At 40.1% G+C, this 13986-nt stretch overlaps 1 protein-coding gene across 1 annotated transcript in view; it reads right to left on the bottom strand.

The window, feature by feature from the left end:
• Window positions 1-13544, bottom strand: part of OPHN1 (oligophrenin 1) — a 609375-nt gene extending 595831 nt beyond the window's left edge. Inside the window, exons 1-2 of the mRNA XM_032620572.1 lie at window positions 13183-13544; window positions 12884-13041 (exon numbers count right to left, since the gene is read on the bottom strand). Of these exons, the coding sequence (XP_032476463.1) occupies window positions 12884-13037 (154 nt within the window). The 5' untranslated portion in view covers window positions 13038-13041; window positions 13183-13544. The remainder of the gene's footprint in view (window positions 1-12883; window positions 13042-13182) is intronic.
• Window positions 13545-13986: the final 442 nt, after the last annotated feature.

Raw genomic sequence — 13986 nt, forward strand, 5'->3', positions numbered from 1 at the left:
AGAGCCAAAGGAAGGTATCAGTACATAAACCAAGCACCTCTGTTTCTCCAAGCACAATCATACCATAAAATTCACTTATTAAAGTGTACAATTAAGTGGTTTTTAGTATACTCACAGAGTTGTGCAACTAACATCACAATCTAATGTTAGAAAAATTTTACAACCCCAAAAAGAAATCCTTTGCCCATTAGTAGTCACAACATGCCCTGATCCTCTCCCCCCGCCTTAGACAATCACTAACCTGACATACCTAGTTTGTTTAGTGTTTTTAGCATAATAAAGTAGTGGACTTTTTAAAATATCTGCATCTATTGATATAATAATGCTTTTTCCCTTATTCTAGTTATTTGGTGTATTATACTATTACACTGACAGATTTTTAGATGTTAAACTAACTTTGCATTCCTGGAATAAATTCCACTTGGTTATGGTGTATAACTCTTTTTATATGTTGCTGGATTTGGTTTTGCTAGTATTTTGTTGAGGATTTTTGCATCTACATTCTTAAGGGAATTTGGTCAAGAGTTTACTTGTGATATCTTTGATTTTAGTATCAGGATACTACTGGCCTCAGAAAATGTGTTAAGAAGTGTCCTCTTCTAACTTTTGGAAGTTTGAGAAGGACGAGTATTACTTTTTCTTTAAAGGTTGGAAGAATTCACCAGTGAAGCCATCTAGGCCTGGGCTTTTCTTTGTGGGTAGTATTTTGATTACTAATTCAATGCCTTTATTTGTTATAGGTCTACACAGACTTTCCATTTATTGTGGAGTCAATTTTGGTAGTTTGTGTCTTCCTAGATATTTGTCCATTCCATCTAAATTATATAATTTATCAGCATACAGTTTTCATAGCATTCCCATTTATTCATTTTTTATTTTTGTAAGTTTGGTAGTAGTGTCTCCTCCTTCATTCATACTTTTAATATTTTGAGTCTTTTCTCTCTTGTCTTTGTCAGTCTAGCTAATGGTTTCTCAATGTTATTTTTAAAAACCAAATCTTGATTTTTTTTTTAATTTTCTCTATTTTAAATAGAGAAAATAGATGTTCCTATTCTTTATTTCATTTAGTTCTACTCTAACTTTATCATTTTTTTCCTTCTATTTGCTTTGGGATTCATTTGTTCTTTTTCTAGTTTCTTAATGTGGATGGTCAGTTTATTGAATTATGATCTTCTTTTCTAACGTAGGTGTTTAAAGCTATAAATTTTCCCCTAAGCACTGCTTTTGCTGCATCCCATCAGTTTTGGCATGTTGTGTGTTCATTTTTATTCATTCCAAAGTATTTTCTAATTTTCCTTGTGATTTCTTCTTTGACCCCCTGGTTACTTAGGAGTGTGATATTTAATTTCCACATATTTATGAACTGCCTAAATATCCTTCTGCTATTGATTTGTAATTTCATCCCACTGTGGCTACAGAACATAATTTGTATAAATAAATATATTCAGGCAAGTTTTGTGGCCTATCAGAGGGTCTGTCTTGGAAAATGTTCCATGTGCACTTAAGAATTGTATTCTGCTGTTGTGTGGAGTGTTCCACAGATGTCTGTAGAAGATCTACTTGGTTTACAGTGTTGCTCAACTCCTCTATTTACTCACTGAGCTCTGTCTAGTAGTTCTACCCATTATTGAAAGCACAGTATTGAAGTCTCCAACTATTACTGTTACATTACCTATTTCTCCCTTCAATTCTGTCCACTTTTGCTTCATGTATTTTGGGGCACTGTTGTTAGGTGCATATGTTTATAACTTGATATCTTGCTGATATATTGACAGTTTTACCATTATACAATGTTTTTGTTTGAATGTCATAAAAATTTTGTCTTAAAATATATTCTGATGTTTATATAGCCATCCTAAGTCTCTTTGGTTACTATTTGCCTGGTATATTTTTCTATCCTTTTACTTTCAACCTATTTGTGTCTCTGAACACAAAATGTGGCTCTTAAAAGACAGCATACATTTCAATCAATTAATCCATTTTTGATCAATTTATCCACTTTGCCAATCTCTGCCTTTCTACTGAAGTGTGTATTCCATTTACATTTACTATTACTGATAAGATAGGATTTATGTCTGCCATTTACTTTGTTTTCTAGCTGTCATCTTTTCCCTCTATTTTTCCATTACTACCTTTTGTGTTAAATAGATATTGTCTAATGTACTATTTTGATTCTTGTGTTATTTCTTTCACTATATATTTTTTAGTTATTTTCTTAGTGGCTGACCTCAAGATTAAAATTACAATATGGCTCAAATTAATTTTAACTTAACTTAGAAAGCATACAGAAACATTGTTACCATATAATTGCTTCCTCCACATCCTTTGTACAGTATTGCATGCATATTTCATTTTTATATATCATAAGATCAACAGTTGTATAACTATTATACAACACAGCTGTCATTTAAACCAAATAGAGAAGAAATGAGTTACTGAAAAACAGACAGTTACAGTGCCTTTCATATATACCTATGTAGTTACATTTACTGGTGCAGATTTAAATTACCATACATCATTCTTTCATTTCATCCTGAAGGACTCTCATTAGTATTTCCTGTAAGGCAGTTCTGCTAGTGACCAATTCTCAGTGGTTTTTTGTTTTTGTTTTTTGTTTGTTTATTAATTAATTTATTTATTTGTGCTGTGTTGGGTTTTCATTTCTGTGCGAGGGCTTTCTCTATTTGTGGCAAACGGGGGCCACTCTTCATCGCGGTGCGCGGGCCTCTCACTATAGCGGCCTCTCTTGTTGCAGAGCACAGGCTCCAGACGCGCAGGCTCAGTAGTTGTGGCTCACAGGCCTGGTTGCTTCGCGGCCTGTGGGATCCTCCCAGACCAGGGCTCGAACCCGTGTCCCCTGCATTAGCAGGCAGATTCTCAACCACTGCGCCACCAGGGAAGCCCCAATTCTCAGTTTTGTTTTGTTTTAATTCTGAGAATGTCTTAATTCTCCCTTTTTTAAAAAATATTTATTTATTTACTTATTTGGCTGTGCCAGGTCTTAGTTGCAGCATGCGGGATCTTTTGTAGTTGTGACATGTGGGATCTCTAGTTGCAGCATGTGGGATCTTTTCCGTTGTGGTATGCAGGAACTTTTAGTTGCCGCATGCGGGATCTTCAGTTGCAGCGTGCGGAATCTTTAGTTGCAGCATGCAGGCTCTTAGCTGTGGGCATGCGGGATCTAGTTCCCTGACCAGGGATCGAACCCAGGCCCCCTGCATTGGGAGCATGGAGTCTTAACCGCTGAACCACCAGGGAAGCCCCTCCCTTGTTTTAAAAGAATGGTTTTGATGAATAAAGAATTCTTGATTGACATTATTTTTCTTTCAGCACTTTGAATATGTCAGTCCACTGCCTTCCAGTCTCCATGGTTTCTGATGGGAAATCAGCTCTTAATCCTATTGAGGGTTCTGTTCACCTGATGAGTTGTTTTTCTCTTCCTTCTTTCAAGATTCTCTCTTTGTCTTTGGTTTTCATCAGTTTGACTATAATGTATCTACGTATGGATCTTCTTCAGTTTATCCTACTTGGAGTTTTTTGAGCTTCTTGGATCTGGAGATTAGTGTTGCACATCAAATTGGGGGAGTTTTGACCATTATTTCTTCAAATACTCTATCTGCTTTTTTCTATCTTTCTTCTCCTTCTGGGACTCTCATTATGCATATGTTGATACACTTGATGGTGTCACACAATTTCTGGGATTCTGTTCATTTTTTTCTTTCTTTTGCTTAGATTGGATAATCCCAGACTGGATTATCTTCAAGTTCTATGACTCTTCTGCTAGCTCAGAACTGCTGTTGAACCTCTCTAATGGATTTTTCATTTTAGTTATTTTACTTTTCAACTCTAGAATTTCTATCTGGCTCTTCTTTATAATTTTTATCTCTTTATATGGTCTCTTTGGTGAAGCACTGTTCTCAGGCTTTCCTTGTCTCTTTGGTGAAATATTGTTCTCAGGCTTTCCTTTAAATCTTTAGACACGGTTTCCTTTAGTTCTTTGAATATATTTATACTAGCTGATTTAATTTTTTGTCTAAATTCCAACATTTCGGCTCCATCAGGGACAGTTTCTACTGACAGCTTTTTTCTTGTGTATGAACCATACTTCTCTGTTTCTTGGCATATCTAATCATTTTTTGTAGAAAATGGGACATTTTAGACAATGAAATGTGGTACTTCTGGAAATCAGATTCCCCCGGGTTCTGTTGTTATTGTTGTTTTTGTCATTGTTTTAGTTGCTGTTTGTTTGTTTATCATATTTCTTGGACAAATTCTGTAATGTCTGTATTCCTTGTAGTGTGTGGCCCCTAAAGTCTCTGCTTGGTTAGTTTAGTAGCCAGCTGGTAACTGTTCAGAGATCTCCTTAAATGTCTTGAACCATTAAGTCTTCCACTTTTTTCTGAGGGGTTCTGTGTGCATGTTGGGTCATTTCTTCAACACTCAGCCAAGCAGTTTATAACTCTGCCTCAAGTTCAGCCATAGGAGAGAAATTGGGGCCCTCTCAGGTATTTTCTAGGTACATGCACAGCCCTGGGCATGCACATGGCCTTCTAGATCTGCTGGAATATGTCAGAGCTTTTCAAAGCCCCCAGTAGACATCTCATTTTCCTTTTATGTTTTTGGCCAGGATTTTACTTGCCCTGACTGGTGTCAGTTAGTCTAAGTCACCTGTGATGTTAAACACCTCGGGGTTAGAACTTTTCCCACTGAGCTAACTCTAAATCAGATGAAGTAATGAGAAGCTGTGTGAATAGGACTTTTCTAGGTAGCTTTGAGAGAGGTTAGATAGTGACAAGACTATAGGTCTGTGAGTCTTTGAGGAACTACAAACCCATTCTTCTCCCTCAGATGCTAAAGGCTACTGGTTTCCACAGCTACTATGGTTATGGGGCTGTAGGTTTTCAAGGCTACCACAAAGCTCTGGAGAAGGGAATGGGAGGCAGGGTAAGTTAAAATGCCACAAAACCTGCTGTTACAAAGGTTCAACATGTTTCCATCAATAAACATTCTTCAGATTGTTGCAAGCCTTTTGGTTAATTTACAGAGTTCTGAGAAAGTTGATTTTGACAATTTTTGCCAGTTTCCTTTTTGCTTTTATAGAGGAGCTGATTTTATGAGGTCTTTAATTTACCATTCGCTCCAAGTACTATCCTAAAGAACTCTTGCCCCAGTGTGGCTGAGAATTTGCCCACAATGAACACATTCCTGTGGAAGCAGAAGTTGAAAAAAGCACCAGGAAAATTCTTTTTAAAAGGTAAGCAAAAAGTTGCCAGTTGTTGCCTCTAGTGTGAAGAACTGGGGAACTGGGACACAGGAGGAGGACCTTTTGAATTTTGTACCATGTTCATGCATTACTTACTCAAAAAACATTTTTAATATACTTATAAAAGAAGAAGGAGGGGAGTTCCCTGGTGGCCTAGTGGTTAGATTCTGGGCTTTCACTGCTGTGGCCTGGGTTCAGTCCCTGGTTGGGGAACTGAGATCCCACAAGCCGCACAGCACAGCCAAAGACCCCAGGAGATATACTACACCCTATTTCTGACAAACTCTCCATTCACTTAAAGAATCTTGCTCATTATCAGGGCCATTAACTACCACAGTAGTAAAACAGATAGCTTTGACTTAGGAACTCTTCCTTCTCAGTTTTTTTTTTCTCCTATGGACAGTTGCATCTCCACAGTATAGCTCATTTTTCCCCCCACAAAGACCCACTTTATAACATGTGATAGAATATATATCATATCCTGAACTTCTTCATAGCTCTTCTCACAACTGTAATTCAATTATTTAAGTGAGTAATCAGATGTTTAAAGTACGCTCCAAGAGGGCAGAGCCCATATAAGCCTTATTCGCCATTATATCTCCAGTTGTCCAGTTGTCTGACACATAGTGGGTGCTTCGTAAATCCTTGTTGAATTAAAATTAATTATTTTTACACCATGTAAGGCTTTAGCACTTGATACAAGCCCAATAATGTATCATGAGGGCCCTCCACCCCACTAGAAAAAGAATCAGCTCAAGATTTCCAGGATACTCTCCTGGAAAAGCATGTATCTTTCCAGATCATCGTGGGTTTTTAGGAAATTTCTATAGTTACTGACTAGAGAAGCAGGTGCCAGATTAAACAGAAGTTTTGGGTTATGCTTTTAAAAACTGACGCTATAAAAATGAAGCTGAAAAGTAATTTTCCTTCATAACTCTTAACTCTGAAAAACTTTTCTTAATAAGAAGATCAAGCCATAATCTTCCCTACCCTACCCCTATACCATTCACCATCCATAAAAAAAAAAAAGAAAAAACCTACCAGCTTCTTGTAAGTGGTCACACTGAAAGGCTGGCTTGGTTCACTTTTCCACCCTAGTCCCCACAGCACTCCAGTCCATCTACTCTGGAATCTGGTCTTCTGAGGACCTTCTATGAATATGGTAATATTGCCTCCACCAAATTCCATTTGACACTGCTTCATATCTACTAACAGCAGTACCCTACGACATACTCATTACATTGATCTGAGCGACTCTACAGAATATCTAAAATACAGTCTTCCCTCATTATGTGTGGGGAATTGGTTCCAGGACCCCTGTGGATACCAAAATCCACAAATATTCAAGTCCCTTATATAAAATGGTGTAGTATTTGCATATAACCTACCCACATCCTCCTATTACTTATAATACCTAATATAATGTAAATGCTATGTAAACAGTTGCTAGCATGTGGTAAATCAAGTTTTGCTTTGGGAACTTTCTGGAATTTTCGATCCCCCATTGGTTAAATCCAGAGATGCAGAACCTGCAGGTACAGAGAGCCGATTGCAACTCCATGTCCTCCAAGTCACTGATTAACTATCACCAGGATAATGACAGGATATCTGCTGACTGAGAATGTATATTACATCACCAACTCCTCCCTGCACACCATAGCACTACACTCAGTCCAAAGGGATTAAAAGCTTTGGTCTCCCTCACTATAGAGCTATTCAGGACAGAACTGAAGGGCACCAGGTTGGCACCTCTCAAGAAGCATTCACCAAGCAGATAATAAAATAGGCTAGCATGATTCAAGTCATCTACTCACACTGGACATATCAGTTGGATTTCCCCTTTGTCCACTCTCCCAGAGTAAAGATGAACTGGCTCCAAAGTTTACGATGGAATCAATTTAGGTTGCTTGACTATTTGTGCAAGACAGTGGCAGCCCAGAAAACAGAATGAGAAAGCCAGGAGGAACCCTAAAGCTCACTGACCAAAATTCTAATTTTAGAAATGGGAAAACTTAGGTTTGCAAAACTAAAGACTTACTCAGAGTCATACAGCTAGGAAGTGGCACAGTTGCAACTAGTACCCAGGTTCCCTGTGTGCAAAGCTAGAGATGGCTCCACTAAGTATATTCAATATCAAATTTGCCTCAAAGATGGAATTGACCCATCCTTTCAGAAAAGCAATTACTTACCAAATAGATTCCCCAGTTGCCAAAGCAAGAGCTGAAAAGGTACCCTAAAAAGTAACCTTAACATAAACATCTAAAACTCTTGTCTTTAAAAGTATAGAATGTAAGAAAGTGACATTTTTGCATTCTTTTAAGATATAAGTTTTCATTAGTCCAAGACAGCTTGTGTATTTGTGGTTGTGCATGTGTATGTGTGGGCTTAATGATAAAATTCCTTTTTTCTGACATCTGTTTTATACACATAAACATACATACATATAAAGCATGTTATCCTTGGTTTTTGAAAGGCTATTTTAAAATTTTGTTTAAATTTTTATATTTAATTAATACTGTCAACATACTAATATAATGTAAAAATTTATGTAGGTATAAATTAAGATCCTATAATGAGGTTACTCATTCCTTTCCCAAATGGTTAAACTACAATATGCAGAAAAAAATCATGGAGTGTTAGATCTGAAAGTGGGCTTATAGATCCCCTACCCACCCTCACCTTTGGGCCCCTCACCAAGGGCCCCAGCAAATGACTTACCAAGGTCACAGACCCCATTAGTAGCAGAACCATCACCATACCCATCATGTCTAGGTTTTTTTTCCCACTACACCATCATTCTGCCTCTGTTCATTTGCAGCATCTAGTGTGCTTCCCCAGAGAAATCTCTGTCTGGAGACTATCACCTTCCATTTTCCTAGCCCATTAGAATCCAAGACTCCTAGACTGTTAGAAGTAGATCATCTAGCTCAGGAGTTGCAACCTGATTGAATCCAGGCTGTAAACATATTTCATTTAGCTATCACATTTTTAAAGAAAGCGAAGGCTTTTTTACATGGGATGAGGCTGCTATATTTTACCCCAATCGCTCCAGCCCTATTAACCCACTTCCAATAGCTTCATGCTTTTCTGTTTTCTCCTTGGCCACTGACAGCATTTGGGCCTGCAAACCCTGAATGCAGAACAGGTATAAGTAGCAGCACACCAAAGTAAAATTAGTTGATGGAAAATGTGAAATATGGCATTATGTTTTAGCAATAACTATATTCACTGCCTTACCAATAAAAAAATCCATTTAGGTTAACTACTCATATCAGAGGTCTGCAAACTACAACCAATGAATCAAACCCAGCCCACGGCCATTTCTGTATGCCACCGCCCCAGGTGAGCTGAGAATGGTTTTTATATTTATAAACAGTTGAAAAATTCAAAGGAAGAACAATATTTTTGTGACGTGAAAACTATGTGAAATTCACTTTTCAATGTCAATAAATAAAGTTTTATTAGAACACAGCCACTCTTATTTCATGTACATATTACCTATGGCTGCTTTCTCACAACAATGGCAGTTAAATAATTGCCACAGAGACTGAATGGCCCTCAAAGTCTAAAATATTGCCCTTTACAGAAGACGTCTGCTGACCCCTGAGCTATATCAAAGAAAATTTAAAGGTCGTAATAAACTGCGAAAAAGTCACAAATATTTGTTTAGAATTGGAACATCTTACACATCACTCTCAGATGAATCTTCCTAAAACACAGCTCAGACCATGTCTCTCTCCTACCAAAAATGTTTTGAATACTCCCTGCCTATAAAGAAAAGTCTGAAGTACTTAACAGGTCCTGCACAGTCAAGACCTCAACCTTCCATTCCAACCTTATCTCCCAAACTTCTCTTCCTGCACCATATATTCCAGATGACTTGAATTATTTGCTATCCTTTTACATTCTCTATGTCATTCCTACTACATGAAATGCACTGTCCTGAATACAGTGCAATGCAGTAAAATAAGCAGGGCTTTTAGCGTCAGGTCTGAGCTCTAATTCACTCTTGCCCTTATCAGTTGAGAAAGTTACTTAACGCCTCTGAACTTCAGTTTTTTCATATATAAAGTGGGAATAATAATCCTTGCCTCTTACAAGATTTTAATTCCTGGCATATAGGAACAACTAAACAAGTGATAAGTGTTATTAATTCTGTCCAATTACAATGCTACTTCCTCCTTTGCTTTTCCTTGTCCTTCCACAGGTAAATGACCTCTCCCTCTAATGTTGCATACCATGGTGTCCACCTGTCTCACTCTATGGCTCTGATCCATATCTACTCCCTTATATGAAGATGATCTCTACATATATCTTACCTCCCCTACTAGTCTGGGACCTCCTTGAGGGGAGGATCCCATCTGTGACTTACTCTGTCACATCTGTGACAGCCCTGAGAACAACGGCTTGAATTTAGTATGTGCACGAGTATTTATGGAATGAATGATATGTGTTCACTGAACTATATAACATTTATTAGGTGTATCATGTTGTCTTGGGATATAAGCAGAGGCTATATCACTTGTTCTAAATAATACCTAGCCTAAGTGCGTAGAAAATATTCAAACAACACTAGGGACCAAAGCTGCCTATATAAAAACAAAGAACAAACAGAAAAGTGTGCAGTATATTCACCTTTAAGAGTGCCAGTGTTTTTATTTTTCACTGGCTTAAGTTATAATCACCATTTTGTACTCCAACAATTATGAATAGATCACATTTAAGGGGGGGAGGGAATGAATCACTTTCCCAAGGAAGACATATTGAACATTCATAACATCAATTACCTCTGAGCACAAATCTATCTAAGAAAATGTGAATATCCAAACAGGACCTATATTTATAAATTAATCATCATACACAGTCGTGACTAAAACCTTATCTAGAGCTCTGTACAAAATCAGACACAAGCACGAAATCAAGTTCCAACTAGCTTAACAACTTTAACAAAAACTGCAGCTGGTTTTTGTGGCATGATGCACTAGGTTTCACTGGTTCCTAGAAACACTAGCCAGTTGATTTGATGGTCAATTTAATAAGTTAAATAAAAAGGTGCCAATAATTCTTCTTTACTTTTAATGCCAGATTCCAAATGACAAAATGAATCCACACACATGTATACAAAATTAATTGCTGAGACACACCAATGTAGGGAATGACATTTTCCGACAAGATGACAGCAAAAAATATGTTTCCAATTACTTCTGCTTATGTATTTTCCTTTAGAAATCTACCGAAAAGTACACATTCACCAGCAGATATATTATTAACCTGAAGATGTATTATCAACAACTTACAATATTTAGCCGTTTCCATTTACAAAATACTTTCATAATCCATTAACTCCTTTGAGCCTCAAAGCAACTCTGTGAGGTGCGTATAATTACCCCCATTTTATATATGAAGTAAATGATTTGTGCCTTCTTATCCCAAAATGGTGAAGCCAAGATTGTAGCCCAGGTCTTCTAAATCCACTTCCAGTGTTCTCTCTTCCTTTTTCCTCCACACAAAGCAAGAGTATACCTTTGTTTTGCGTCTACCTCACTCTCAAAAAGTCACCCAGCTAGCCCAGTGTGAGGAAACAGAGTGGGAGTATAAACATTACTGTGGTCAAGACAGTGGGAAACATCCCACCTTTGCCTCTAGCTAATCACATTTTTAGAATCATGCAACTTAAAGGAAAGAAATGGAGTGTGGGTTAGCTGCTGGGTTTTATTTCCTAACTGTCCTATTTTTGGCTTTCTATGTATACTCAGAAAGGGAAAACCACCATAAATATCAAGAAGCCCCCTGAACCAAAATAACTCTTGGATCTTTTGCCCATATGCAAAGGTTTAAGCCTGCATAACTGTTGACTCTTACCACATTTAATCTCAGAAAAGGAAAGAATAAAAACCGCAACTTGCCCCTCACTTAGAAAACTTTTGCCCTTCCTCAAACATTTTACTGAACTGTTTATTTTCTCTTAAGAATCTTAATCTCTCTGATACCCCTCAGCTGATCATTTTTTAGCACAAACACTTTCAGCTTACCCTAAACTTCACAAAGCCAGTCCCTTCCAGGGGCTTAGATGAGCTTCATTTGACTATGAATACTGCACCAAGCAGTTTACTGAAACAAGTAAATAAAAAGAAAATCCAAACATTCCCCCTTTTCCTTTCAGGAACCCCTACCTTTCTAAGTACTTTTGTGGCACAACCTGCATATCTTTAACCTCTCAATGAACTCTATTAAGTGGCAACACACCCTAAAGCCTGGCCTAAAGTTTCTAAGGATCAGCATTTCAAATACCCCATCTTTAAGGTGCTGCCAAGAGTTAACTCTTTTTCAGACTGCAATAGGACAAACCATTATATGATCGAATTCAGTCAAACAACCAGCAGGAACTTGGAAAACTTCTATTCTGACCAAAGTGGGCAGACAACATATGCAGGGAAAGCACAGACTCCAAGGGGCAAATCAGGAGAGCTGCACAACAAATACCCCTGCGCTGCGGCTCCCAAGCCTTTCTCCCTGCTCTTGGTTGGCTGCATTTGCCTTAAGGTCCCCACGCTGGACCAGACACAGTATTTGTGGGATAAATCCACTCAGAAAAAAGTTATAGGCATACAGAATATATTTGCCAGTGACTTTGACTTTATTTTTCATAATCATCTTTCAACCAAGAAGAGAAAAACTGAATTATATAAACCCATTCACTAACCTCCATTCTTCTGGGTATATTCTTTGGCACAATGGATTGGTTTGCCTGCACTCTTGTTGGGGATGTTTATTATTCTTTCTCCTACTCCAAGCCTTCTGCCAACTAGCAGAAATAAAAACTCCATACACAGTGGGGAAGCAGGGGAGGGTCCCACAGCTGTTAACCGTGACCACTGGGAAAGCCAAGCTAGGTGAGGTTCCTTCAGCCAGATAACTCCCAACCTGAGCTCTCTACTATGCTCCCAGGGGGCCGGGTTCCTCCTGCCAGGGACTAGGCAGGTCTTTGTTCCACCCTCGAGGAGAATTCAGTGGCATGTGAGGTCATTTAATAATTCTGAACTTACACGGACCTTGACCAAAACCATAACTCAGTAACTTAAAGAAAAAAATCACTGGGGCAAAGGTGCTCTCCTTAGAAAATAACTTGCCATCTGAAATTTTTTTATTACTGCCCCCATACTTACCTATAGCAACCAGAGGCCAGGCAGGAACAAAACCCTGACTCAAGCTGCTGGCCTGAATTCCCAATTCTTTAGGAGGTCCTAGGGCAGTTCCTCAGTCAGCTTGGATGTCCCTTTGCCTCATACATGGGTAGAAACATGTCCGACAGAACAAGCAGACTGTCCCTTCAGAACAACAGTCTGACAAGAAAGGATAGTTGCAGAACAAGACGGTCCCTGGGACAGCTACAGATCCTGTCTTATAAAGCCAAGGACACTAAAGGGAAAAGCCCCAATTCTAGTTGCAGCCACCACCTTCCACTTCTACTGACCCCACTCCAAAGTGTCCGGAAACCCATTCGCCTCAGACACCTGGGCTGAGAATCACCCTAAATCCCCACTTTCCCCGTGGTGTGGAAGAGCTCAAAGGCCAGAGCCACTGGCTCGAGGAAACTGCTCATCGAAGCCTTCCACTTACTTCTCATTGCGCTGATAAGCGCGTTGCCGTCTTTGATCACGTCTTTGATGAATTTATTGGTCCTCTCCAGTTCCTGCTCATAACACTTGAGCCTCTCGCGGAAATCAGGGCTGTCCAGGTAGCAGTCGCTGAACTCCAGCGGGGGGTGCCCCATGGTTCTGATGGCGGGGATTGGAAGGAGAGAGGAAAGACACAAAGACCAAGAGCATCAGTGGCACAGTACAGGGAGAAGATGAGGTGCGCAGAGTGCAGGACCCGCTCAGGAAGCTGTAGCCTCCCTCCCTTTGGAGGACAGTTACCTGTTCAGATGAGATTCCTGGGGACAGCTGGCTTCTCTGTACCGGAAACGGGCGGCCTGGCGATTGCTTCAGGTGACTGGGAGAGCTAACTAACGCAGTCGGATCCCGGCGGGGTGCTGCCTAGCAAGCAGCTGGCCCCCTAGTCATCGCCCCCCTGACAGGCGACAGAAACTGTAGCTCAGCTCTCCTCCGGAGGCCGGCCGGATCCTTCCTGAGCAATTGTAAACGTGACACTTCAGCCCGCCCAGGGTGTGGGCGGGGGTGAGCGCCGGGGGTGGGAGGTGCCTCTCCTTGCTCCCAGCTGCAGAGCCAGCTGAAGATTTCCTTTGCCGAACTCCGCGGGCAACCCTAATTGCACTGTCCCCTCCCCCTTCTTAAAGCCAGCGCCTCCGCCCTGCCCCGGTGAAGCCCTCGTACCGAGCCTGGGGACTTGGGTTCCTTCAGCTGTATCTTACTTTCACCCTAGGGTCTCGTTACCAGAGTCCTCCGTCTCCCAAAATTCTTCCTGGTCCAAGGGAGCCGGCCTGCTGTCCTGTTAAGCTCCGGAAGGGTTAAGACGGGGCGGCAATGAAACGTAGCCTTCCTCCAAAGACGCCCAAGCGCGAAGAGGAGGGCAACAGCGCGACGCACAATAGCTGCAGTAGCCCGACGCTTCCCTACGGAAACTGGGGAGCAGTCAGCGCCCTAGACTCCAGCTGGAAAGCGTGGCGGCCTGGGAGATGTAGTCTTTCCGTTTCACGCCCGGTGACTCCTCCCTGCGATCTCCCCACCACCCCGCCAGGGCGGTGGCTCTCGCCGAAAGGC

The sequence above is a fragment of the Phocoena sinus genome, chromosome X (genome assembly GCF_008692025.1).
Source record: "Phocoena sinus isolate mPhoSin1 chromosome X, mPhoSin1.pri, whole genome shotgun sequence".
NCBI lineage: Eukaryota > Metazoa > Chordata > Mammalia > Artiodactyla > Phocoenidae > Phocoena > Phocoena sinus.